At 45.6% G+C, this 27,054-nt stretch overlaps 1 protein-coding gene across 4 annotated transcripts in view; it reads left to right on the top strand.

Moving 5' to 3' along the window:
* The window catches only part of SCG5 (secretogranin V), a 54,293-nt gene that overhangs the window by 14,992 nt on the left and 12,247 nt on the right, over positions 1 to 27,054 (top strand). For all 4 annotated transcript variants that reach the window (XM_025473300.3, XM_025473299.3, XM_035708856.2 and 1 more), the window contains exon 3: positions 24,205 to 24,354. In XM_025473300.3, the coding sequence (XP_025329085.1) occupies positions 24,205 to 24,354 (150 nt within the window). The remainder of the gene's footprint in view (positions 1 to 24,204; positions 24,355 to 27,054) is intronic.

Genomic DNA, 27,054 nt, shown 5'->3' with positions numbered 1-27,054 from the left:
CGCAGCTGCAGCTGCCTCGGGAGGGCAGGGGGGTCCCTCGGCTTGCCTGGTGCCCCAGCTCCCAGGGAACTCTTGGGAAGTGGCCTTCCCCCGCCTCCTCACTGGCCCCCTCCGACCCGGCTCCACTGGGCCCGGGGGTCGGGGGGAGGATCCCCTTCACGGCCCTCGTGCCAGGGCTGCTGGCAGGCGCCTCCGAGCCGCGGCCTCGCTGAAGCTGAGGAGGTCCAGCCGGGACCTTGTTCCCCACCGCGGGACAGCCGGGGAAGGTGAGCCCTCGAGGAGCGGGCCAGGCCCCAGGGAAGCCCGGAGGGAGCCGGGGTGGGCCCTGGGCTCCGGGGGTCGGCGGGGCACCTGCGGGGCTCCTGTCCCCCGGGTGTGTGCGATCCTGGGCGTCACCGAGAGGCTGCAGGGATGCCGGGCCGGGCGGTTGCGGTTCGCAGACCAGGAAGCAGGGTTTCCTTGCGGACCGCGCCCCTGGGGCAGGTCGGTGGCACCTGGGACGCCGCGGGGGCAGCGGGGTCGGCGGAGCGCGAGCGGGGAGGGCGCGGTGCGCAGGGCCGCCTTGGGGCACCTCGGGTGCGGGGCGCGGGGCGCGGGGCGCAGAGGCACCAGGCCAGGAGGGGCTCGGACAGCCGGTAGCACCAGGCAGGTCCCCCGGATTCCACGAGGTTTGTTTTCCCAGTCTGCACCCATACACGAGCGACACGGGCCACGGCACATCGTCTTGGGGCAGTCGCGGCAAATACCGTATAAAGAAGGGTGTGGGACAGTGGAAAGGGCACACAGCCCCAGGCGTCACTGTCACAGTAGTGGTGCCTTCATTGTCTGTGTATCTCCCCAAGGGCACTGGCTTCCAGGATGAGGACAGGGTGAAGGCATCCTACCTTCTCTGTCCCTGACATCCTTCCACTAAGCTTCGTTTGGGAAACCTGCCACCAGAAGCTGTTTATCACTGGATGCACGGGCTTCCCTTTGCTCCTGGGAAGGGTCTGCCCCCTCAGGGTTCACCTGCGGAGCTAGAGCCAGGCGAGGCAGCAAGGATGGACAGGTGCTTCCCGAAAGCACCGCTAAAGCACGCTATCTGCATACCCAGCACGCTCTGCTCCATCTCTCATCGTTGTGGCTGTTCACATGTTGTCTTTTGCCATCAAATAGGTTATACAAGCATCTTTAAAGTCAGGAAGACAGTTTAGTCCGCTGCTGAGCCAAGAGTGAAGTGCCCGTAGAGGTGTCAGCGATGTCTGTGCCGGAAGATGTGCGGGTGAACTGGAAGTCGTGCCCTCCATGGCTGGGGGGCAGGCTGTCCACATGTTGGTATGTGTGGGAGGCAGTGACCAATGCTCCGTCTGAGCCACACACATTGTATCAAAATGTCATCTCATCCATTTCCAGTTTGGTTTACTCAATAAGGAATTATTGAGCACTTACCACCTGTCAGGAATTGTTGCCTACATGCATTTTTATCTAATTTTTTAAAGATTTTATTTATTTATTCATGAGAGACACACACAGAGAGAGGCAGAGACACAGGCAGAGGGAGAAGCAGACTCCATGCAGGGAGCCCGACATGGGACTTTATCCCAGGACCCTGAGCCAAAGGCAGACACTCAACCGCTGAGCCCCCCAGGTGTCCCCCTCCATACATTTTTTAAAACCAATAAGCACACCATCTGATTTATTATGTAGGATTTTCATAAAATAGACAGAGTCAGGCATTATCTTCTAACCTGGCAGTCACAGTTCAACTCTGAGTGGCATCATCGAGTAGTTTTACAGCTAATCTGGAGCAGAGCTGGGTTGGGCCATGTCTTGCCTTCTCCATCCCCTGGCTGCATCTCCTGTTGGTGTTTCGGGTCTAGAGGCATCCAGATGTGCAGAGTGACAACACAAGGAAGATCAGGAAGGATGAGCTGTGTTTTCACGTAGTGTCCCACCCCGGTGAGGGTGCCTACTAAAATGGGTGTCAGAAAACCTGGTATCCAGGGAATGACAGAGAGGAGTAGCCAGGTGCATTGTCTCTTGTTTCAAGTTCCTTGAAGTGCAGGGGAAGGAAAGGGATGTTGGAAATTGAGATTCATGTCTGCGACACACTGGGACAGAAGCTGAGAGCCCAGGATGTAGCCCAGACCGTCCCCACCGAGGAGCTCTATAAGCAGGTCAGGAGGTAGCCCCCAGAAAAGCCATCACAGATGAGCTGGATTCGAGCTGGCCTTCCTTTGGAGAGTAGCCGTGGGTCACGGGGACTCAGATCCAGGCAGGAAGAACTAGGAAGAAATACCTTGTATAGCTAATAGGTGTTGAGTGTAGGGTGGTGATGGGGAGAGGCAGGGGCAGCGGGGAAGGCTGGACACTTTGAGGAGTGTCACCGAGTTTCCCGGCGAAGGAGCATCTGGGCAGTAGGGGCATGTGGTTGGTAGGTAATGTTCAGAGCTCAAAGGTCCCCCAAGGAGGCCCTGGCCTGTGGAGTGTCTTGTAAGCCTCTCTCTGCAGGTAGAAAGGCAGCCCTAAGTCTAGAGATGCCCTCGGTGGCAGCAGGGCTGATAGCAGATGGGCGCGAGGATTGGGTATTTCTCTTTGTGCCGGGGTCTGGGCATCGAGCTGGGTATATCTGTCATCCCCCATCCCAGGCACTGAAGGGTGTCAAAAAGGTAATGAAGGAACGTGTTTTCCGTCATGTCAGCACACACTGAGCAGTCTGTCAGGTGGACCTCTGCTGTCATCACCCACCTTTCCATGTGGATTTTCACTTGGGTACATCCGCCTCTAGGGTGCCAGAGGATCAGAGGCTGACCTCTCACGGTATCTTGGAGCATACCTGGTCTCGAGTTGGTGGTGGCGCAGCACACAGTGGGATGACAGGTGTGGCACTGGCACTTGGGTTGAACAAGTCAAGGTTCCCTCCCCCTAGCCTGACGTGACCATGGTGGTGGGCCCTCCCAGCTCACACAGGCTTGTGGCACTACTGGCTGTTTCCCCCAAGAGCCTGTCAAGGTCTTTCTTTGCACAAGACAGATTGTGGCTTCAGGGACGTTCAGTCCGACGACTGGCCTTCCCAGCAGAGGCCCAGGGGACCATCCCGATGCCACTTTCTGGTACGACGGCTCAGCAGGCCCGTGTTGGCAAACCCAGCCTGGTTTGGACAAGATGTGGGTGACTAACGTTTTCCCCTGAAGCAGCAGGAATGGATGGGCCTGCTGGAAAGAATTCCTCTGCTGTAAACTATCGAAGACGTCTGTCTCCTGAATTGAACCAGCGGGTCTCTTCTCCTGTCTCTTAGTTTATTTCCGTCTTCTTTTCAGTCCTTCAGCAGATGATGGGAGGGACCGTTTGTCGAGTTTGTGCAGACCCTGAATAGCCCTTGCTCACTGGAGTGTGCAAAAATATGGCAACAACACAGGTGCTGTTGTCTGCAAATGTTTCCAAAGAGAAGGGGAAGAGCCGTTATTCTGACAGTAAGGGTGCATTCTCCTAATATCACAAAGATTTTCTTTTTCCATTTTTTTTTTTTTTTTTTTTGCCTGTGTGGTCAGTAAAGAGAATTTTTGGCAGTTGGCTCTCGCTTAACTAGATCTGTATACAGCATGCTGGAGCCGGGTAAGCATCTCTGGTTTTTTTTACAGGCAGAGTTTTGGTGCCTAGGGGTCTGGGCTGTGGACAATCAAGACATCCCTGCAGGCAGGGAGTGGTCAGCTTGCTCCCAGCTTGCCAGGTCCAGGGCTGGGATGCTTCAGTGCATTCACCCGGGGGCTCCAGGGGAGGCCGCGTCATCCTCAGCCCCTCCAAGACAGCCTTGAGGAGTGTGCCTGAATGACTGCCTTGCTCGGATTTAGGCAAAGGGGCAAGAGGTGATGGCAGGATGCCCCAACAGTTCTTACTGGGTGGTGCCAGTACTGTTCTGATGTAGAAGTAGTAGGAGCGAGGGTGTCTTGGGTCTAGACTTCTGCTCTCTTTAGACCGCTTGTCACTTCAACAAGCAGATTTATAAATAGACCTGAATCATTCAGCGCAGGAGAAAAGTACCAGAAACCCAAATAGATGGATGCACACCAGCCAACTGCGTGTGGCTTGGGTTGGTAAAGAGAGACATGCGTGCCCCTTGATGCTCTGCAGGCTCAACCTTTCAGTCACAGGACAGACCCAGCTGGGCAGTGTGAGAACCAGAGATCAGCTTTTTTCACCTACATGAGCCCCAGAACTTAGAACATTCGCCTCCGTGAGTTTTTGGTAATCACTATTGTAGACCTAAGAATTCTTTTTTTTTTTTTTTAATCATATCAATTTGAATATTGAAGCTGTAGAATCCAGGGAGAGCACAATCTATGTTTTAAACAGGTAACTGAGAAACATTAAAAGGTTAGAGGAACTCTTTTTTATAATACCTCACAAAAGGAAACACTAGGTTGAGTAAGAGTGTTAGATCTTTAAATGTGGTTTTAGGGGGAAGAGAACTAATATTTTACCACTATTTGCCTGACATTTCATATATTGTTATCTAAAAATCCTCAGAAAACCCCATGTGATTCCCTTTCACAAGGGCAAGTTGAGGTGTAAAGTGTGTGAGCCATTGGCCCCACATTGACCATCGAGGGGAGGTAGGATCTGGATTCAAATCTGTGAGTTTCTAGAGCAGGGTTTTCACTCCAAACACTCTTGATATTGGGCCAGAGAATTCTCTGTCATGAGGGCTGCATCCCTGGCCCCTGTCCACCGGATGCCAGGAGAATCCTCCCACCTGTGACAGCCAGAAAGGTCTCCAGATATGATCCTCCACCAATAAAGAGTGGAGCACCACTCTCCAGGGGCTTAATTGTTACTGCCACTGCACATCCAGAAAGAAATTTGGGGGTAGGTACCCTTAAAGACTGTACATGGTATGGTTTGCTTATATTTGTAGTGATTTTCCTTATAACCATAATAAAGTCTACTGTGGATGATTTGGAAAATTAATCATCTCACAACCTAGAGAGACCCACTTTCAATATCCGGTATATTTCCTTCTAGAATCTTTCTCTATGCATATATATGTATTTTTTTAAGTCATACTTTAAAAAAAAGTATTTATTTATTTATTTATTAGAGACAGCAGGGGGAAGGGAAGAGGGAGAAAGAGAGAGAGAGAGAATCTCAAGTGGACTCTGTGATTGAGCATGGAGCTCCATCTCAGGACCCTGAGATCACATCCTGAGCCAAAATCAAAAGTCAGAGCTTAACCCATGGAGCCACCCAGGTGCCGCCCCAAATTATGCCTTTTTATCTGAAAATTTTTTTTAATATTTTATATTTATTTATGAAAGACAGAAAGAGAGGCAGAGACACAGGCAGAGGGAGAAGGAGACTCCATGCAAGGAGCCTGATGCGGGACCCAAACCCAGGACTCGAGGATCACACCCTGAGACAAAGGCAGATGCTCAACCCAGGCGCCCCTTTATCTGACTTTTTATACTTTATATTACATCAAGAACTTTGTATATCATTAAAAAAAATCACTATAGTTATTTTTAGTAACTGCGTTCTATCTTCTTATATGTTTTTACCACAGTTCAGTTAAGCATTCCCCACATTGGACACTTATTAGAGTTTTTCCAGTTCATCCCCATCATAAACATTGCTTCAGTGAATGTATTTGCACAAAAGTTTCTGTGTAGACTCCTGATAAATTCTTTAGGTATGTATTTTTCTGAAAAGGGAAATTGGGTGAAGCTCCATGCCTACTCTTAGATTCTGTTTCCTCCATGTTGTCACCTTGCTTTCTGAAAATGCTGGATGAACCTGGCTGCCTTCTCTTCATCTGTTAATGGGAATCTTGTCTCACTTCTTAACTATGTGTATTACCTTTTTATTTATTTATTGAGATTTTATTTATTTATTTACTTGAGAAAGAGCAAGAGCCAGAGAGATTATGGAGGGAAATGGAGAGGGAGAAGCTGACTGGCCACTGGGCAGAGAGTCAGATAAAGGGCTGGATCCCAGGACCCTAGGACTGTGACCCAAACTAAAGGCAGATACTTAACCAACTGAGTCATCCAGGTGCCTCTGGGTGTTACCTTTTTTAATCTTTTCATTTGTCCGCCAAAAATAACACCTCATTTTTTTTTAAATTTGCATTCATTGATTACCAGTAAAACTGACTGTCTTGGGGTGCCGGGGTCTCACGGTTGGTTGAGTGCTGATTCTTGATTTCAGCTCAGGTCCTGATCTGGGGGGGGTCATGGAATCGAGCCCTAATTTGGGCTCTGTGCTCAGCGCGGAGTCTGCTTGAGATTCTGCCTCCGTCTTCGCCTCCTGCTCATACATGTACTCTCTCTTTCTCTCTCTCTAAAAAAATAAATCTTTGAAAAAACTCTGACCATCTTTCCATCTATTACATACCTATTTACTTTTCTTATTCTCCAAAGTATTTGTTGGTGAGAGGCATTGTTGGTTTAGTTGATCTAAAGTGGTAATCCAAGTGGCACATCACCACTTCAAGATTTGCTGCTTTTTCCACAGCTCAGAGTTGAGAGCTGAAGCTCCTTATACGCTTTTTAAGTAGCGAGAGAGGGAGAGGCACGGCAAGGGTTGGGAGAAGAGAGAGAAGGGAGTGCTTGTGTGTCAGCTGTGGGTTATCTAGCTGAACTCAGAAGAAAGGGGAGCATGGCTTGTGCATGAGGCCCACACGCAGACTGAGCCCAGGGGTGGCCACCAGGTGGCGCCACCCGCCCAGGGGGATTTGGTTTCGCGGGTGTGGGCCCGCTGGGGTAGCAGGTTAGTAAGTGGTCAGAAGGTGGGTGAGGGGTAAGGAGGCCGAGGGCCAGTCACATGCATAGGACATTCGTGAGTGAGGTGTTTGTAACCACCGAGGTTACAGGTTGGCATACTGCACCTGTGTGTGTGTGTGAGATTTGTCCCACTCCCATAAATTCCATTCCCCTTTGCCATCATGCCCCCCATCTCCCCACCCTTCCCCACCCCATCCCGGCTGCCCCTTCCCCCAGACCCTGGTAGCCACTAAGCCAATCTCTGTCTCCAAGAATGCACCTACTTTGGACATTTCATATGAATGTACAAATTCATGTAAATTATAACACACACAATAGGTGGTCTCCTGTGATAGGGCCGTTTTCTGCACCAGTCAACACTACCCCAGTTTACCTCGTGGCATGAGGCATCAGGGTAGCGCTATGAACTATTTCAAGTGCCATGGCATTTCCAGGCCCGTTAGGACGGAGACAACTACCTACAACAGCATTTGTTTGACCTGATAGATAGTAAGAATCACCTGGAAGCTGTTAGACCAGTAGCAGTTCCTGACCCCCAGTAAATAGTCCAGGAATTTAAATTTGGTGGTTCTGGGAAGTTGTGCTGCTTAGGATTTTTTTTTTCTTTTTCTTTTTCTTTTTCTTTTTCTTTTTCTTTTTCTTTTTCTTTTTCTTTTTCTTTTTCTTTTCTTTTTCTTTTTCTTTTTTCTTTTTTTTTTTTTTTAACTCTTTGAGGAACCTCCACACAGTTTTTCCAGAGTGGCTGCACCAGTTCACATTCCCACCAACAGTGTAAGAGGGTTCCCTTTTCTTTTTTTTTTTTTTTTTTTTTTTTTTAATTTTTATTTATTTATGATAGGCACACAGTGAGAGAGAGAGAGAGAGGCAGAGACACAGGCAGAGGGAGAAGCAGGCTCCATGCACCGGGAGCCCGATGTGGGACTCGATCCCGGGTCTCCAGGATCGCGCCCTGGGCCAAAGGCAGGCGCCAAACCGCTGCGCCACCCAGGGATCCCTCTTTATCTTTTTCTTTATCTTTTTCTCTTTCTCTTTCTTTCTTCTTTCTTTCTTTCTTTCTTTCTTTCTTTCTTTCTTTCTTTCTTTTTCTTTTTTCTCTTTTGGGGGATGCTCCAGGTGATTCCACTGATAGTTTAGCTGTCAGCAGTAAGCAACAGGCAGTCACGTAGTGAAGCAAAGGAGACCTGGTTTTGAAAAGAGACATGGGAGTGACGTGGCCTTTCCCTGCAGACTGGTTCTAGCAGCTGCAGCTCTAAATCCAGCGTCTCTCCAGGGAGAGGCCCTACCTTCATCGCCTGCCATGTCGCATGCTACAGCGCTGGTTCATGTCAGTGTCATCTTTGACTCAGCATGACAACAGTGCATATTTGAAGGCCAGCAAAGCCAATGACATCAGCCTCATTTACCGTTCAGCTGGCAAGTATGTGCACTGTGGTATAGCAGAAGGAACACCAAATTAGAAGTCTGAGACTCACCAGAACGTTGCACCAAATGCCCTCAGGGGCCGTTGTGACATCTGGCGAGAGCAGGGTGTGAGGTATGGCACACAGCATGGGCAGGGTATTGAATCATCGGTCAGCACGGGATGTTAGAGAGCATCTGTCCACCTGCTGTTTCACAGTGGAGAAGATGTGGCCTTGAGAGCGGAGGTTCCTCTCTGAAGGCCATGCCCTTGCTGTTAGAGCAGCTGGGACTGGGGCTAGGGTGGGATCCTCTGCCTCTTTCTCTTTTCCCACCATGCCTTGCTTCTCCCCATGTCTCTCTCTCTTTGGGGATCTGAGGAATCCTATCCAACCGCCTTTCATTTTCAGAAGTGAGGAAACCCAGGCCTAATTTGTCCAATGTTACAGACCTAATTGATTTATATTTGCTTTGGATGGGTAGGAGTTACAATGATGACAGATGAAGAATCCAAGATGGCATTCGTGGATGGTTTTTAAGAACAGCCCAGAGGAGATCCAAGTTCTGTGAGGCCTGAAGCTTATGCAATTTAGAAACACTATTTAAGAAAAATAATACAAAGCTCCAAAGGCAAGATTAAATCCAAGGCTTTGGAAGCCATCTGGGCACATGAGGGGCTCTGAATCTTACACTTCATTCACTTCGCTGTAAATTCACCTCTAGCAATAGTCGGAGCAGCATCCCTGGACGTATATGTGTTCTCCTGAGTTCTTCGATGTACGTAAATAATGTGCGTCCTGCTGAAAAACAGTTACCTCCAGCCGCACAGGATGGGGGCCATCCTGTCAACAAATATATGTTGAGAGACCGTTTTACAGAAAGCATGATGAAGGGGGCAGAGAAAGGGACGGAAGCTGGAGTCCTGCTGAGGAGATGAGGCTTGAAGGCACTGGCACCAGTCCTCCTCACCAGCTGTGGAACTGTGGTCTGGGCCAGGGCACCTCTGGATCCCAGCCTCTGTTTCTCTTCCCAGTTTTGGTCTCAGAGAGTATTCTTCCTCAGACATTCTCTTCCCTCTATCCAGTGGGGAATGGACCTCAACATGAGTCAAACCCTTTGGGGTTTCTGGATGGAACACCTGTTAAGGTTTAAATGACATTCCTACAGCTGGGCACTGCCCCTACCAAGTCCCTTAAATCTCAGATCACCAGCTTGAAATTATCACAGCCACTTTTCCCCAAAATGTACCTAATGCCATTGAAACAACTAGAATAGCATAAGGATCCTGAGTAAGCTCTGTGCATGTTCTCAAGAAATTTATTGTATTTCCATTTTGGTAAGACATCTTTACATAATTCTGTTTATTTAACTGATCACATTAACATCAGCTCCTGTATTTAAAAAAAATCTTGGTTTTTGCTGCTTTCTGAAAGATAAAACATGGAGATAGAAATAAATCTAGGGTTAAGAGTGGAATGAGCTTAGTGGAAGGTGTTTTTGTGATGTTTGCTCTATTTCATTTTTTACTGTTACATTTAGTTTTTATTGAATTCCTGTGGGTGAATGCAGTGCCAGAGCTGCAAGGTCATAAGTCCCTTTCGGTAAAACCAAGGATTGTTTGTGTCTTACCGGTATTTCCCTTTCCGTTGGTAGGAGAAGTAGATGAGGTCCTCAGTATCTCCCAGAACTCATGTTGTTTTTCATGGAAGTTTTACTGTCATTTGGACACAGACCTTCTGGAATGTTAAAGCACAAAGGGGTATTAAAGCCTGGGAAGGGTTTACAACATCTTTTAGGGCAGCACGGAGGATTCCCAGACTAGTTGAGGAATGGCCTGCTACTTCTGATGTCACAACCAATCCCATCACTATTGCATCCCTCCCTGCTTTGAGTCATGATTTCAGCCATCCTCAAAAGCTCTTCTCCAGTAATTCCAAAATTCTTAACAAATCAATCCTAAGAAAAAACAAACAAATATACAGAAGAGCAGAAGGATCATTAGGGTATGGTTTTAATTAAAATTTTTAAGTCTTCCTTCTCAAAATCTTGTACAAGCCACTAAATACGCAAAAGCAAGCTTATGAGTAGAAAAGCAGTCAAGGCCGTTACCATTAGAGAGTTTGAATTCTCTAATAAACAAATAGTTTATCTGGTTTCTTTCCTATTTTCTTAACATCAGGGAGCCGAGTCATGGCTATGATTTTAAAATACAGAATTAGGTATGTGCAGGGATATGTCATAGAAGAGCCCTCCGTTGGCCTATGAATCCAGGAACCTGCTTGCTGGTCTATAGCTTCTAGCAAAGCGACTACGTAAGGACCACATCTGGTGGGTTCGCTCAGGCTGCCCGAGGTAGGTTGCAGCCCTCCGGATGCTTGCTGTAACATGGCTACCTTGTGACTATGCACTTTGCCAATTATCCAGGCCCATTTACCTCTGTTACCACTCCGCTGACCCTTTGGCTATGTCTCTGTTTATTGACCTCTGAATCCAAGGGGAAAGAAGTGAACATTTATTAAGTGCTATGTTTGTACCAGTTAATCTGCTCAATGAAGTATTATTATCACCCCTGTTTTACAGAGAAGGAAAACAAATATTCAAATAGGTGAGACGATTTGCCCAGGATCACATAAGTTTTTAATCGTGCATTGTAAAAGGACAGCCACTTAATATTTGCCAGATTCCATGCGGAGAGCCTTACAAGGACTATTTTATTTTATCCTCATACCACCCCCTTGAATTGGCATTACTTGTGTCCTCATTTTACAGACAAGTTCATACAGCTAGTGTGAGGGGAGCCAAGATTCAGATTCCAGCAGATGGATCACAGCAGAGCCCGTGCGTCTGCCCACCAGGCTTGCTCTGTGTGCCCGAGCTGTCCCAAACGGTCACCAGCCGCCTGGGGCTACTAAACCCTCGGACTATCACTGGTCTGAATCATCATGGGCCTTAAGTATAGACTCCACATCGGGTTTGGGAAGGAGTGCAACAAAAATGCAAAATATCTCATCACTCATTCTTCATACTGATTGCATGTTGAAATGATAATAATTTGGCTATACTGCGATAAATAAGTTATTAAACTTAATTTCACTTGTTTCTTTTTACTTTTGGATATGAGGGTACTAGACATTTTGAGCTTAACTGTGTAGCTCACATTTATATTTTACCCCAGATGGTGCTACTGCGAGTTATTCTAAGTAACAAGGGATGGTGAAATTTACCCAGGCCAACATTGTTCCCCACCAGTACTTATAGGTAAAGTTTTAGTTGAGGGTAAGGTGGGGAGCCTATACTCTCAACTAAAAATTTAAATTTAAAATTTTTTTAATTTAAAAATTATTTTTAAAGCGATTTTTTAAAAATGCCTTACAAATATATGTGTTAGATCATTAAGTCTGGATTTATTTGCAATTTTGAGCTATACTTTCTTTACCCCCATTACCATTTGTGGGTAAGAAGAATTGCCATTTTTAAGGTTGGAAAGAAGCACAGGAGTCATAATTCCAGTGTCTACCACAGGGAGTGCTTCACTGGGTATATGATCCCAGAGGCCTCCCTTCTAGATCCATCCATGTGAATTGCAAGCCACTTCTGCAACCTCCTGACCCAGCAGCCCTGTGTCTCCTTCACCCTGCTGCTGGACCCTCACCCCAGGTATGGTGCTTGGCACTTAGTTGGTGCTCAGTGAGGAGCTAAGCGGTTTCCATTGTTTGTTTTGTTTTGTTTTTATTTACTTTAAAGATTTTATTTATTTATTCACGAGAGACACAGGCAGAGGGAGGAGAAGCAGGCTCCCCGTGGGGAACCCGATGCGGGAGTCAGGCCCAGGACCCCAAGCCGAAGAGAAAACACTGCACTGAGCCATCCAGGTGCCTCTGTTTTTATTTATTTTTTCAAAGATTACATTTTATTTAAATTCAGTTTGCCAACATGTAGTCACCAGTTCCCCTACCCTTCCACCCACCTCCCCTGGTTTTCATTTTTTTGATGTTGTCTTATTCTCAATGAGTAATACTAGGCAGAGATTATTACATGGGTGCAAAAGGAAGAAGTTGGGAATATTTGTGTGAGGTGGGAAACCTACAGGCCAAAAAACTATCCCAGAGGTTTGTAGATTTCATCTGAGTGATCTCCCCGACCCGCAGACACACCACCTGCTTTCCCTTCCCAAGGCTGGAATTAAAAACAAAGAAGGAAGAGGTAATAATGACTAGAAAATCAGAAACAGAAAAGAGTGACCTATGAGGAGATCACCGTTTGTCCAAAACAAACCTTTACATCAGCTATTTATGGAAGACACTTGCTTATCTATAGCAGGTTCCAGTGGAAAAAGGGGGATAGGAGATCAATAATCAATGCGAGTGCCAATTAGTTAGGCTGAGGGAGACCTTCTTTGTCCTGTTCCGGAAGACCTCCCCTGACTCACATCACGTCCGTCCCCTTGTCTTAATTCACAAAGGAGTAGAAGGAACTGTGTTTCTGAGCCTCATGCCCAGTCCAGCCAGGGTGCCGCTCCCTGGGCCAGCCCAGAGCCTGAGAAGGGACCCCCCCACCCACAGCGGGCCTCCTGGCAGGGGGGCTCTGGGCCGGCCCCACAGCCCCCCTCCGCCCCTCCGCCTCCAGCGCTTCCAGAAGGTCCCGCTTCCAGAAGGGCCCATCTGAGTCCCTGCCATGCCCTACTCACCCCTTCCTCTCCGCTCCCTGTGTTCCCAGGCTGGCTGGGAGGGTGCAGCCTCCAATGGAACCACCAAGGAGCTCTGGGGCACTGGGGCACTCCGCTGCCCTGTGGCTTGGCGTTATGTCCTCTCGTGGCCCAGGCTTCTGCAGCCCCCCGTCAGCCTCTGTGTCAGAAGCTAGCTCCTTGCACACCCCATCACTAATTGTAAACCTCCCGACCACTTCCTTGCTCTGCTCTGGCCTCTGCTATCCTCCTGGTGTTCATTTCTTTGTCCTCGCCCCGCAGCCTGTGCTGGCCCCTGGTCTCTAGCTGCTACACCAGGGGGCCTGGGGTGCCTGAGAGGGAAGGCACTACATTAGGTCACAGTGGTTACCCCAGAAATTGACAGGGGCAGAGGACCACGTGTTAATTAGTGCCTGTTACCCCGTTAGCAGAAAACCATACCCAAAGGAATGAGACTTGCCACACCTTCGAGAACAGAGATGTGGGGAGCTGGCTCTGGGCAGAGGATGTCGTCTGTAAGTGGAATTTCAGAAAAATGGAATTGGGAGCTTTAAATATTTGGAGACAGTAGGACTTGAGACAGGACCAGGTCCTCGAGGGCCCAAGTTTATATCTTGTTTATGGTTTTCTTCATGTCGTAGCCCAATCTCAATCCCTACCACAATTTTTTTTAAATGTCGCATTATGGGGTACCCAGGTGGCTCAGTGGTTGAGCGCCTGCCTTCGGCTCAGGGCATGACCTTGGGGTCCTGGGATCAAGTCCCACACTGAGCTCCCTGCCGGGAACCTGCTTCTCCCTCTACCTATGTCTCTCATGAAAAAATAAACAAAAATCTTTAAAAACAAACAAGCAAATAAATAAATATCACATTATTTTTCCAACAATAAGGGGTATCCCTTATTGAAACTCAACTCTGACTCCCAGTTAAGTCATATAATTTGAGCAAGAATCATAGAATAAAGGTTTTAAAGGACCTTAGCCTCAGTACAGAAACCCACTTGGCCTCCATACAAATTGCCAGATAGAGACTTCCCTTCAGGCAGCAAATAGAGTTATAGGAAGGAAGTGCTACTGCAAATTACCTATTAAAGTGACTTTTTCAAAAACCTACAAAATTCACAGCTATCCTGCAAATGCCTCATTTTCAAATTAATGTATTTTATTCTAATTTGGGGTTTTGTGTGCATACTTCGGGGAGGGCTGGGGCTTGTGGCTGCTGTAGGAGAATTAGTCAAATTCACAGAATAAAATTCGAACTTTTGCAAATGAGCAAACAGTCAAAACAAACACCACTTTGGAAAAAAATACACATTTTCTTCTTTTGAAAAGCAAGCAATGCCTAAGCAAAATACCTTAAATGTGATCTAAAAAGCTTTTCTAAAATAAACCACTCTGCTTGTGATCCTAAATTGGGACCATATGTAGATGTGAAAACCACAGATGCAGGACACTTCGCCTCCGAGTTTCTGCCTTCACTGTTAGCGTGCCTCCGACTAGATGATGATAATGTTGCTTTCTGTCCTAAAGGAGCCTGAGTTTTTTTAGATCCTAGTTTGGGCGGGAGGGTGGGTGGTGGTGGAAGAAAGCAGAAGAAGAAAGGAAAGAAATGAAAACAAATGCCTTTCAAGACAGAGTATTCGAACAATGACTTTTATTTTGCTTATCTGCCAGCACATTCAGCTGGATTCAGACCTCTCCTGCACCTTCACGGTGAGGCCGGCGCAGTGCGCAGTGTTTGCTGAGGATGTGGGCTGCGTGGGGAAGTCCCTGTGAGAAACCAGGCTGGTGCTCAGGGCCTTAGGAGGGCTCTTGCAAACTGCTGGGACCAGCTGCCCCAGGGCACATCAATGAATAAGCCTGAATTTCAGCAGAGATAGAATCATTCCTTTGTTTTTCTCAATTACCAAATGCTGTCTGCTTTGGGGTCACTTGTCATGGGTTTAGAGAATGTGGATATTGCAACAAGAGTCCTCACCATTCTAAACGCCTGCAAAGCTCCATTACCAAGGAGGAGGAGGCTGAGACCATAACACCCATCTCTAATTGTAAATGAGTCTTCATTCATCGTCTCATCGTAGGACACGTACTTCTCTGTCCCCGAGGTGCTCATGGTCTCCTTCACAAACGGGCACCTACACCAGATGTGTGACTATGTGGACGCGCTTGGCCCCCTATACCCGGAGGACACATCCTTCAGAGAAGGGATTATGTCACCTGGGCAACAGTGGAGGATACCTGCCCTGAACACCTCGAGTAGGATGAGTCCAGGTATTAAATTTTTAGGTACTTAGTTACTTAGGTACGTAGTTTTCAGTGAATAAGAAGGCACTGCTGTCAAGAAGAAGTTCAACTATTGTGAGGCCCTGTTGCTCGCGGCCCCAAATACAGGACTGTGGTCATCAGAGTGAAGAATACAGAGGTTCGGTAATTTGGGCTCTGGTAATTGTGCTGTTAGGAAAGCAGTAAACGCTTAGAGAGTGCTTATTGCCTACCTACTAGGGAGTGAGCTAAGCATTTTGCATATGATTTCTTATTTGATTTTTTTAAAGATTTTATTTATTTATTCATGAGAGACGCAGAAAGAGGCAGAGGGAGAAGCAGGCTTCATGCAGAGAGCCCGATGCGGGACTCCATTGCAGGACTGCAGGATCACGCCCTGGGCTGAAGGGAGGCGCTAAACCGCTGAGCCACCCAGGTGTCCTGACCTCCTGACCTCCCCACCCCAGCCCCTACAAGCATACTGTCCCCAAGTTCAGAAGAAGCAAACTGATATCCAGAGAGATTGAGATGTCCTCAGAAGTGTGACCCAATGCAGACTTGAACCCAGGGTCTTAACAATGGGAAGCTATAAACGGTTCTTTGTATAAACGACGCTCTCCTTTCTGTGGGTCCTCAGTAAATGAACATTAGTTGCTTTTCAATGACATGTTTGAATTTTGAGACTGTCATTTCTTACCGGGAATCAAGGCAAAAATACCTTCATATGGAGTTAATTTTGGGGAGGGACATGAAATTACTCATTTTTTTTTTTTGCTTCTTTTTAGCTCGTTTAAATTATTTGGCCTGAAGGAAGCAGAAACATGAATATTAGACATCTCACATTTTAAAATCCCACCCTTAAGTTGGCCATTTTTTTTTCAGGTGTTCCTCCCTGCCTCCCCTCCCAGCTGGTTAAGAAGGGCTCAGTTGTATGTTTTTCTCTGGCCTTTCTCCGTGCTCCTGTGTCCTTGCTCCCGGCCTCAGTGGCAAGTAGCACCAAGGAGGAGGCCGGGTGTGGGTTGGACAGGTTGGACAGGGGGTGACGGATTGGTCCTCCCATCCTGGAGAAGTGGCAGTGCCTGGTGTAAAGGGTATTGTGTTTACCTCGAGTGGGGGGGAGAAGGCTTGTGGGGCCAGCAGGCCCACCCCGGTTGGGCCTCAGGATGTCCTGGCACGCGGGCTCCTGGTCACCCCTGGGGCCACCTGGGGCGCCCACCCTCGCGTCCCGCCTGCGACCCTGGGGCTGGGGTGAGGGGCACTGCCTGGCCCTCTGTCCCCGGCTGGCTCTATGCCTGACTGTGTGGCCGTGCGGGCCGGGCCGGGATTCTGCGGAGTGTTTGTGCCACCCTGTGCTTTCAGGGGAGCGCCAGCCCCGCCACCTCCGCTCGGAGCTGCCCTTCTGCGGGGCTGCGGCCTGGCTCCTGGGCCCCGGCCGGCCACGATCCTCCTTCACCGCTCAGCCTGGCCGGGGGGCTGCGGGCACCACGGAGCCGACCGCCCAGGGCTGGGGCAGCTGGGCCGGAGCGGGAGCCCCGAGACAGGCCCGCGTGCTCCACGGTCACCCGCCAGCCCTGCTGCGGCCGAGCTGACGGCGGGAGCAGGAAGGGCCACCATCCCAGGCTCCCAGCAGCGCCTACCTGCCGTGCGGCTTCAGGCGGGTTAAATCTCCAGGGACCCACTTTCTCACTAATGAGTAGTCATTCTTTCTTTGTCTTTTTAATTTTATTTATTTATTCATGAGAGACACAGAGAGGCCGAGACACAGGCAGAGGGAGGAGCCCAAGGCAAAAGCTCCACCGGCTCAGCCCCCCAGGAGCCCCCTGAGTAGTCATCCTTGTCTTACAGACCTCACCAAACATCTTTAATGAGGATATAAAGGGACTTTGAAACTATCGGAAACAGTAACAGTACAAAAAGGAGATAGTGGTGCAGGACCACATTGATCTTCATTTCCCGCCAGCTTTGACTTTCACCAAAACTGTCCCCAGCAGTCCCAGCCAGGAGGGACTCCTGCATTACGGTGTGCGGTCATCAGGCTCTGTGAAGAACGTGGCTTGTATGTGCCAACATAACCTTCAGGTGGTGGTATTTACTTCTAATTCTCACAGAATTCGTTTGAGTGAGAAAGGGTACAGTGGGATTCTTTCCTTGTGAAATATAAACAAGTGCCTCTATTATTAGAATAAAACCTAAAATAAAGGGATGTCAACGGTAGCCACAGCTGCTCAATCTGAAACCTCAAGTGAATTTTAGAAAGCCTCTCAGCAGCCACCCTGGACGTCACAAATTCCATGAACCAAGATCATTACCCCTAAGGTCTCTCTCACAGATTATATAATCTCATTCTCTATAGAATTTGAATGACTCAGGCTCTCATTTTTTAGCCCCTTGCTACTGGAACTGTGGTGTGTGGGCTGACAGCATCATTATTACTTGGGAGCTGGTTAGAAATGCGGAGATTCAGGCGCCCTTTCACCTGTTAATCAGAACATGTATTTTGACAGGATCCTCATGTGATTTATATATGCAACAAAGCAAATTAAAAGAGGGGATTTGCAAGGCCTAGGCCCACTCTTTATTTATATATGTAAGTGCTTCATTATGAAAAGGATCTGGGATCACTAGGATTATTATTAGCTTACAAAGAGGGAAGAGATCAAGAACTGTAAAAGCCATTGTAGCTGGGACCATGTAATAGGGTGATATCATTGTGTGCACTTCCCTACACTGAAAACACACCGCTACAACACCATGTAGTCACTGATACTGCCAGTAATAGTCCCAGATTATCAAAAGGAGGGAAAGTCATATCCCAAAGCTGCTGTTTAAAGTCTTTTCCTAAAATTCATACTGAAACTTATCCTTTAAAATGGTTAAATAAGTGAATCCTGATGTTAAAGAGGATGCTTCAGTGATGCAGATAGTATATGGAAAACTACATTCTCCAGGAAAGAAATAAGTGAAATGTCACTATCATTGGAAACTTTACTGCATTCAGATTTTTTTTAATGCATTACATTTAGGAGCGTCAAATTACATCAAGATAAAATACAATACCAGAGATTTATTCTACTGTATAACTAAACATCTCAACTGATACCACACACACACACACACACACACACACACAAACAACGATTTGAAGCCAAGTAGATTTTGGGAGGTCACTAGGTATTAAATTTTCATATTTTCATTTACTAGATACTGGCAACTGATCTCCAGAATCGCTAAGGCAAGAAAATGGCTTTGGAACCAAAGCCGTTTTAAATTAACCAGAAAAGCTAGTGCCCTTTCCTGGATGAACAAATAATGGGGATGTGGGGCCAGCTGGGGGTCATCAGGAAGCCTGCTAGAAGCTGCCATGTTGAGATGCACAAGTCCATGGGTGGCAGAGCAAGAACTGATGTTGACTAGATAGCCAGCTGAAACAGCAGAATTACCAATCTAAAGGAGACATGCAGAGGAGAGAGAATGTAGGCACAAGGCAAGGGAGGAATGCAGAGAAGGGCTGAAAGCTGTTGGAGGAATCCCCCAAGATGGAGAAAAGTGCCTCAACAGATTTTTATGTAAGGTTTCAATGCAAGCCAAGAAGATTTAAGAGTGCTGGCCTGGATCAGACGAACCTGGGTCTTTTCCCTCTTCTTCCCCATGCCCTGCTTCCCTTGCCTCTGAACGCTATAACCAATTGCCAATTTACTGCCCTAACGATGCAAAGAAAACCTACCGATGGCCTACAGCTTGAGAATAAACAGCTGCATGGTACCAACTGCATTAAAGAAAGCAAAGTTTATATAAACAAAACTGAGCCTATTTGGCAAGAATTAAATATTTTCTCTTTAGTACAGAGACATTAGTGGAGTACTAAGGCTGTGATGGAAACAAAGCATCTTCACAGGTTAGAATTAATTGCCTGAAATAATTTTAAAGCTGTAGTGAAAGATTCTGTCTTTACCAATAGGATTATTTTCCTCAGTTGGGGGCCTCTACACTTTGGAAAGCTCATGGACTTTGACTCCTCTTTCCCTTGTGCACTGTTTGAAATCTCTCTTCTTTCTACTGTTGTGGTGGCTATCCTAACCCCTAACCTCATTGCTCCACCTCTGAGTTTCAACAATAGCCTTACAGCAGGACTTCTTGAACTTCCTTCCAATCTACCTTTGTAGAGTGGTCATTTTTTTTTTTTTTAGATTTTATTTATTTATTCATGAGAGACACACAGAGAGGCAGAGACATGGGCAGAGGGAAAAGCAGGCTCCCCGCTGCAGGACCCCGGGATCACAACCTGAACCAGGACCCCAGGATCACAACCTGAATCAAACACAGACACTCAACCACTGAGCCACCCAGGTGCCCCAGTACAGTGGTCTTTAGAAGGACACTCAGATACAGTGGCTCTGGAGTAGGGGGCATTGGAATTTTTAAAAAATGCCACAAGTGCTTCTGATATGCATCCTTAGATGGGAACAAGGGCTTTAAATTGCTGCTAAGTTAACATTCTGTTTAATTATTACGTTGCTCTCCTGCCCAGAAAGTTTGGTTGTTATTTATTACTATATTAATTCACACTTTTCTGCTTGGCATTTGCTTTCTCCTTTCCCATCCAGCTCCTCTCTTCCCCAACAGTGCTCATCACTTGATGCTCACACATTCCTTGCTTACACCTACCTCTGTGCTCTCACTTGTGTTTTTGTTTTGTTTTGTTTTCTTTCTTTGCCCCCTGTAAGGATGGATCCTGTCTTTGATGATTCCAATTCAGTGGTTACCTCTTCCATGGATGTTTTCTTGGCAGGCTCCCTGTTTCCTGAATTTCTACATCATTTACAGTCTATACCATAATGAATTATGTCAGGGGATGTGTTTTATCATATACCACAGGCTTACTGTGTTCGCTTTGAAGAATGATCTAGAATGAAAAACCAGTTGGAGGGCAGGAACCATATCTTTTACATTTGTCTTTTGCAGTACCTTCCTGCGAGAAGTCCTCCATGTCCCACCTCTGGGTTAGATTTTTCTCTGCTCATGCCTGTGATATCTTGCTGTGTCCCAGTTTTATTATAAATTCATTACAACTCTGCATTTCCAATGTATTCTCTGTGTGTCTTCATGGACTGTAAACTCTGTGAAAGCAGGCCCCCCATACCTAGTTCTAGCACTTAGTCTAGGTCTTGATATGTGTAGTATGTGCTCAATACATATTTTTAAACTAATTAATGATTTTAAAATACATGTTTGGTTGAGACTGCAACAAATAGAACAAAGAGCATCCATGGCATCATAACATTTTGATTGACTTGGTTTCAAGTACAATAAACTAACATAAATTTAAACATAATGAACCAGATAACTAGCATTTGGCTGCATACCCAAGTAGATCATTTTCTAATTATTTCCTATATGTGGTTTCTTGCCCATAAAATTCAAGCTCCTAGAGGGCAAAAGATAGCATGTGTTACTTCTGTGTTATCTCCTCCCATTCCTACCTCAGTGTTTCTTGATTTCTTGATGTCATTAAATATAGTTTTAAAAGAGCCTGTGTTACAGTGTATCTGCCTGGTACTAAACAGCTGCTGCTCCCTAACAAGTGCTGCATTCATTTTAATGGCACTGGCGCACAGAGGTAAACAGAGACTTGGCAGGCCTTCCATAAAGGAAACTGTGTGTGCTTCCTTCATTAATTACTAATGGAGCATTAAAAAGACATGCATTCTCCCTTCAGCCAAGTTGGATAATTCCTGGCACTTAAGGCGAGGGTGCTTTCAAAAGTCCAGACATGTATTGACACACCAGAGAGGATGCCCTATAGGAACACAGTAGTGGCTACGTTGCCAAGATTGTACAAAGCTTCAGGCAGATCAATACAAAGTGTACTGATCAATCTGTTTAACCTTTTGCAAGGCTTGGGTTTACTGACTGGGGTAATAGACAAGGATCCCTTGACTGTCTCTGAAGGCAGGCCCCACAGTAGGAATTGGGAAAACCATCAGAAAGATACAGAAAGTTACAAATAAAAAGAAAGATCAAAGATTTACCAAGCAAAACAACAGAATGAGGAGCAGCCATGCTAATGGAAGAAACATGATCTGTCAATGAACTTTTTACTTAATAGCCAATTAATAACACAATTAAAATGAATTTATACTCTCAAACATGGCAACTCTCATAGCATCAGAATGCTAAAGCAAGAACAGCGAGGAATAAGAGACTGAGAGACTTATTGGTAGTAATAGATTTTTTTTTTTAAGATTTTATTATTTGACAGAGAGAGACAGTGAGAGCATATGGCAGGCAGAGGGAGAGGAGGAAGTAGGCTCCCAGCTGAGCAAGGAGCCTGATGCAGGGCTCCAACCCAGGACACTGGGACCATGACCCGGGCTGAAGGCGGATGCTTAACCGAGTGAGCCACACAGGTGCCCTCAAATTAAATAGATTTTAACGAATAGCCCTCAAATTAGGATAGATTAAACAGTAAGAGTGTAATAGATTATGATAATTGCATCTTATTTTAAATATGCTTGTGGACATTTTCCAAAAATACCTTTTTTTAATGCAGAAATTTTACAGGCTACTCACTCCCATCACAAAGCATGAAATATAATATAAATGTGAATGAAACAACGCAGCCACTTGATGATATCTATATTTTGGGAGCTAAAGAATTTGAAATTAAAGGAGGTGCCATTATTCTTCTAAGGATCATTTTTAAAGTGACATAATAAATTAAGACAGACTGCTACAAAGTCACTTCAAAGACAATGTGATTCCCAGGATGCTAAGATCTAACGGTGACCCTACTGACAATATTAATATCACCGAAAGAAAAAGAAGTGTGTCACTCCAAAGGGGATCTGGCTCAGTCAAAAAAGTGAAAAAAGCAAGTGTCAGAGCAATAACCTTGACACAACTCATCCAGAAGAGAATGGTGCCTCATCCAGCTGGACTTAAATAATATAACCTGTTGGCAAGAGTGTGCTTCCGTGGAGATGGGAATATGACTGTTATACAAGATGAGTGCCCTAACTCCCAAAATATGGAGCCTTCTCCTGGAAGTGTGGCCATCACAGCCTGGCTCTTTAGAGGCTGGCTCTAAATTCATGTACACCAACCAACTGAGCCAACTTGATTTTGAGTTGGCCCTTCATATATAGGATGTACAGGGTGATTATACATTGAGGGAGCTATGTCTGTCCCAGGACATTATTAAATAGAAATTCATTCCAAGAAATAGTCTGCTCTACTGCTGGTAGATTAAACTTCTGAACAGGAAAGACAGAATTACTTACCTAATTGCTGGTAGGATAATTGGTTAATTATTTTACATGCACTAAAAGAAAAGTAAAAAGAAAAACTAAAATATCCAAATGTTGGTGGTACTTTTGAAAGGGCAACCGTTTCATAAATTTAGAAAGACAAGAAGAAATCACAGAGACTAAGAGCAACAGATCTGACTACATACATATTAAAAACTTATGTTTGCAATATATTGCTTTAATAATCAGAATTCCAAATCAGAGAAAACCTGAAAGTGGTCGGGAGATATAACAGCCAGTCTTGTTATCTTTATTATGTGAAATGTTCATGCAAACTGATAAGAGAAAAATTAAAATTCCAAGAGTACATAGAGCACCTGGACGGCTCAGTTGGTTAAGCGTCTGCCTTTGGCTCAGGTCATGATCCCAGGGTCTTGGGTTCAAGCCCTGCACCAGGGTTCCTGCTTAGGCAAGGAGTCTGCTTTTCCCTCTCCCTCTGCCCCTCCTCACTGCTTATGTGTGCGTGTGCTCTATCTCAAATAAAAAATAAATAAATAAATAAATAATAAACAAACAAACTTTTAAAAAGTAAAATAAAATAAAATTCCAAGAGCATAAAGACAACTTGCAATTAAAGCTAGTGAATAAACACATAGAGGGATCCCTGGGTGGCTCAGTGGTTTAGTGCCTGCCTTTGGCCCAGGGCGTGATCCTGGGGTCCTCGGATCAAGTCCCACATCGGGCTCCCTGCATAGAACCTGCTTCTCCCTCTGTCTGTATCTTTGCCTCTCTCTCTCTCTCTCTTTCTCTCTGTGTCTCTCTCTCTCTCATGAATAAATAAATAAAATATTTTTAAAAACACATAGAAATATATTGACTGAGCTGGTAATCAAAGACATTCAAAATAAGACATTAATTTTTCTAAACCCCTTTTAAATTAGCAAGGAAAACATAAACATTATTTTTATAAAACCCAGTACTGGTAGAGATGTTGTAAAAATGGTATTCTCTTATTTTGTGGACGTTATTTTACAAATTGGTATCTCCTTTTCCAGGGTGGAAAACAGCTTGGCAATATAATATAAAGAGCCATAAAAATATATATAGCCTTTGACCCAGTAATTTAACTTCTGGGAATCTATCCTGAGAAATATTAATCCAAAACATGGGAAAAAATTAAATCCCTAAGAGTAAATTGGGAAACACTAAATGTCCCACAATAGGGGAATGATTAATATGTTGTGGTACAGCCACTGGATAGAAAAACAACATAGTCATTTATAATTATGTGATGAGAGACCACGCAGCCACATGGGAAGATGCTTGGGCTTTAATATTAAATAAACTTATTAAAACTGAATAAACACATAAGTATAAAAAGATACGCAGAGGAAAAAGGATCAAAGTAAATATACTAAGGTTTAAGTGGTTGCTCCAGAACAGCAGAAGGACAATGACTTTTTAAATTTTTTTTGGAGAAGTGTTGTCTTTTGGCCTATCCTATCCAGCTGTGGCTGCCTCCCTCTATCCGCCCCCCTTGGCCCCATGTGCCCCTTGAGTTCTAGCTCCTCCAGGAAGCCCTCCCCCTCCTCTCAGCCAAACGAAACCCTCCCTTCCCCATGCTCCCAGGATGCTGTATTAACACTTCTATCAGGGTGCGTCCCTAATGTGCCTTCTGGGAAATGCTACATGGACAGTGTATGTCTGTTTGCACAATTAATGTTTTAAGCCCTAAAGGGCAGGAACTATTTAATTTCTTACTCTTTCTCTGGCATGGATCACAGAGCTTTGCCTGAATAAATATTAGTTGAAATGAATGGGATTGCACTGAAGGGGACTACTCTGATTCCCTTGCAGGTGGAGCTCATGAAGGTCTTCAGCACTTGGGTCCTTTTGGCAACATCCCAAACATTGTGGCAGAGTTGACTGGTGACAACATTCCCAAGGACTTTAGTGAAGATCAGGGCTACCCAGACCCTCCAAATCCCTGTCCCATTGGAAAAACAGGTAATGGGTATGTCCTTGGGTTCTCGTGGATAGTAGTCTTTGGGAGGTAGTTACAAAGTCTAACGTCAGCTACAAATATTCTGAGAAATAGAATTTCTATTCTAATGACCCCCTATGTAATTTGTAGGTCGATTGGGAAGGGAAATTTATTTGAGAACCCTCAGTGTATTCTGGAGGTCAGATATACCCACATGAGACTCCCTTGCCAAAGCTTTACCTTCAATCTTATTCTCTCTTTAGGAATTGATTTTTTTTTTCTGCACTTGCTACTCTTTTAATTAAAATGGAGAAAGATTTTTTTCTTTTTGCTTTTTCTATGATACAGCTGCTGCCCACTTTTAGTGTCTTTGGAACTTACTAGTTTGTGGATTATCCATGTCCATCTGTTTTCCTTACTTCCTTTGACAATGGACATTTTAACTATGTCATAAACAGCATCTACCCCAAAATATCTCTGTGGGGTCAGGAGGTGGCATGAGAGACAGTGGATCCAGGAAGATAAGAAGTTGGTTAAGGGAGAAGCTTGAAACTTTCTTTGCTTCTCGTGTATCCCTCCTACTTTCCTACTCCTTAATGAGAAAGAAAATGAATGGTGGTTCATTTATGGTGGGCTTTGAGCAGCTAGCCTTGGTGGCTAAGAGCAATGGCTCCAAACTCAGACTACATGAATTCAGTACCAAGGTCAAGATATGTGTGACCTTGAACAAGCTAATTAACCAGTTTGCACCTCAGCTTCCTCATTTGCAAAATGGGGCTTGTTGTGGGAATTAAATGACATCATCCACTTAGTGTAGCACCTTGCACAAAGTAAAGGCTCATTAAACGGCATCCTGATTAGAATTAGTTTTGCCACTAGGAAATAATGCATCGCTCTCGTTGGACTTGTGTTAACTTCCAGCACCAGAGTAGTCTTTTTCTCCAAGCCTACAGTAATGATAGTTGATATTTATTATCCCTACTTTGTACTTATGGAAACTGAAGCTCAGAGCATAGCTTGCCCAAGCTTCTCTATGTAGCAAGTAGCTGAGCCAAGACTCAAACCCAGGTCAACCTGATTCAAGACCATGTGCTCAACCACCATGACATATTGCCTTGCTCTGAAAATTTTGACAGTATTGGCCTCTCAGATTTTCTAAACGTGATACAGGCTTTCTCTGAAAGAGGCTTTCCCTGAAAGTTCCTCCTTTCATTTAGGGTAGGTGTCTGTTTTCTATGGGACACAGAGCCTCTGAAACAATCGGACTGGTTGGCTGTGACCGACCTAGCCAGTGTAGGAATACTGGGCCATGACTTCAGGAAAACTTGAATTACTGCCCAGAAGCATTACTTGGGCCACATTGTACATGTTCGTAGGGTTTTCGACGGGTGGGAGGAAAGACAAGTTCAGAATTTGAAGAGCAACAGTCTCCACGGGGATTTGGTCAAATTGATTAGATGTCATATGGTACTTATGGTACTTATGGTGCATATGGTTCTTAAAGTGTGGTCCCAGGACCAGCAGCATCACCATTGCCTGGGAACTCGTAGGAAATGTAAATTTTCAGGTTTTTCCCCAGACCTACTGAGTCAGAAACTCCTGGGGTCGGCCCCAGAAACCTGTGTTCTAACCTGCTTTCTGTGTGATTCTGGCACCTACTAAAGTTGGAGAACCACTATTGTAGGAGACTGGACAGAGCTTGAGCTGGGAGATCTGAGTTCTAGTAGGTCAGTCTACTTCCCTGTGCCTCAGTTTCTTCATCTGTAAAATGAAGACATAGTGCCTTAAAAAACATAAATGCAGTGCTGGGCTGTCCTGAGAAAGGAAAAGAAGTCCGGATCTATGTAATCAAGCACTAGTTTTGTGCACACAGGAGCTCTGAGACAGGGCGGTCCAGATGGGCTGATACAGTTGGATCAAATCGCAACTCCCAGGCCCTTTCTTGTCACGCATTATCTGCCATTTTCTTTGCTATCCTGCCATGCAAGTAACATGTTTGTTACTTTGTTCTACCATTATTTTCATTATTTTCATTTCATTTTCATTCTACCATCTGCCATTTTCTTTGCTATCCTGCCATGCAAGTAACATGTTTCTCATTCTTTGTTCTACCATTATTTTCATTCTAAAAAGGAAATCACTAGTGACATTTAGACACTATTTGTAAGAAATTACTTGTGATATGCCTCAGTGGGAATCATGACACCACATAATTGAGCAATCCAAGAGAGCAGTCCAAAAATAAAACCTTATCTTCTCCCTCCCAGGCCATGCTCTCTTCTGAACCATGGTCCAGCCACCCTGGATAGAGCAGTGGAATGCAGAGAGGGCATCCTCAGGGGGATGATGTGCATCCCAGGGCATGTTCTCAGGCCCCAAGATACTATGGTTCTCAGAGCAGAGCCATATTTCTCCATCTCGTCCTGGGCCCACTTGGAAGTACTTGAGAAACAACTGTGAAAAGGTTGTTAAGCTGCCATATGCACAGTGCCAGAACTCTCTGGATTGGCTAATTGCTGTATATAAAGGAGTTAGATTAGTAGTTCCAAGGAAAGTGGGGAGCCACCTGAGGGTTTGTTTGAACACTAAAGACTTCTGCACGAGCTTCATGCGGTGAAGGTATTGGATGTTCCAGGCTGCTGGAAGGCTTCGGAGCAGTCTCAAGAGACTGGACCTATCTGGTGATAGTGGACTCCTTTTAGCATTGACCTTGATGCCTCATT

This window comes from Canis lupus, chromosome 30 (genome assembly GCF_003254725.2).
Source record: "Canis lupus dingo isolate Sandy chromosome 30, ASM325472v2, whole genome shotgun sequence".
Classification (NCBI taxonomy): Eukaryota; Metazoa; Chordata; class Mammalia; order Carnivora; family Canidae; genus Canis; species Canis lupus.
This window is presented reverse-complemented; position numbering and strand designations above follow the sequence as displayed.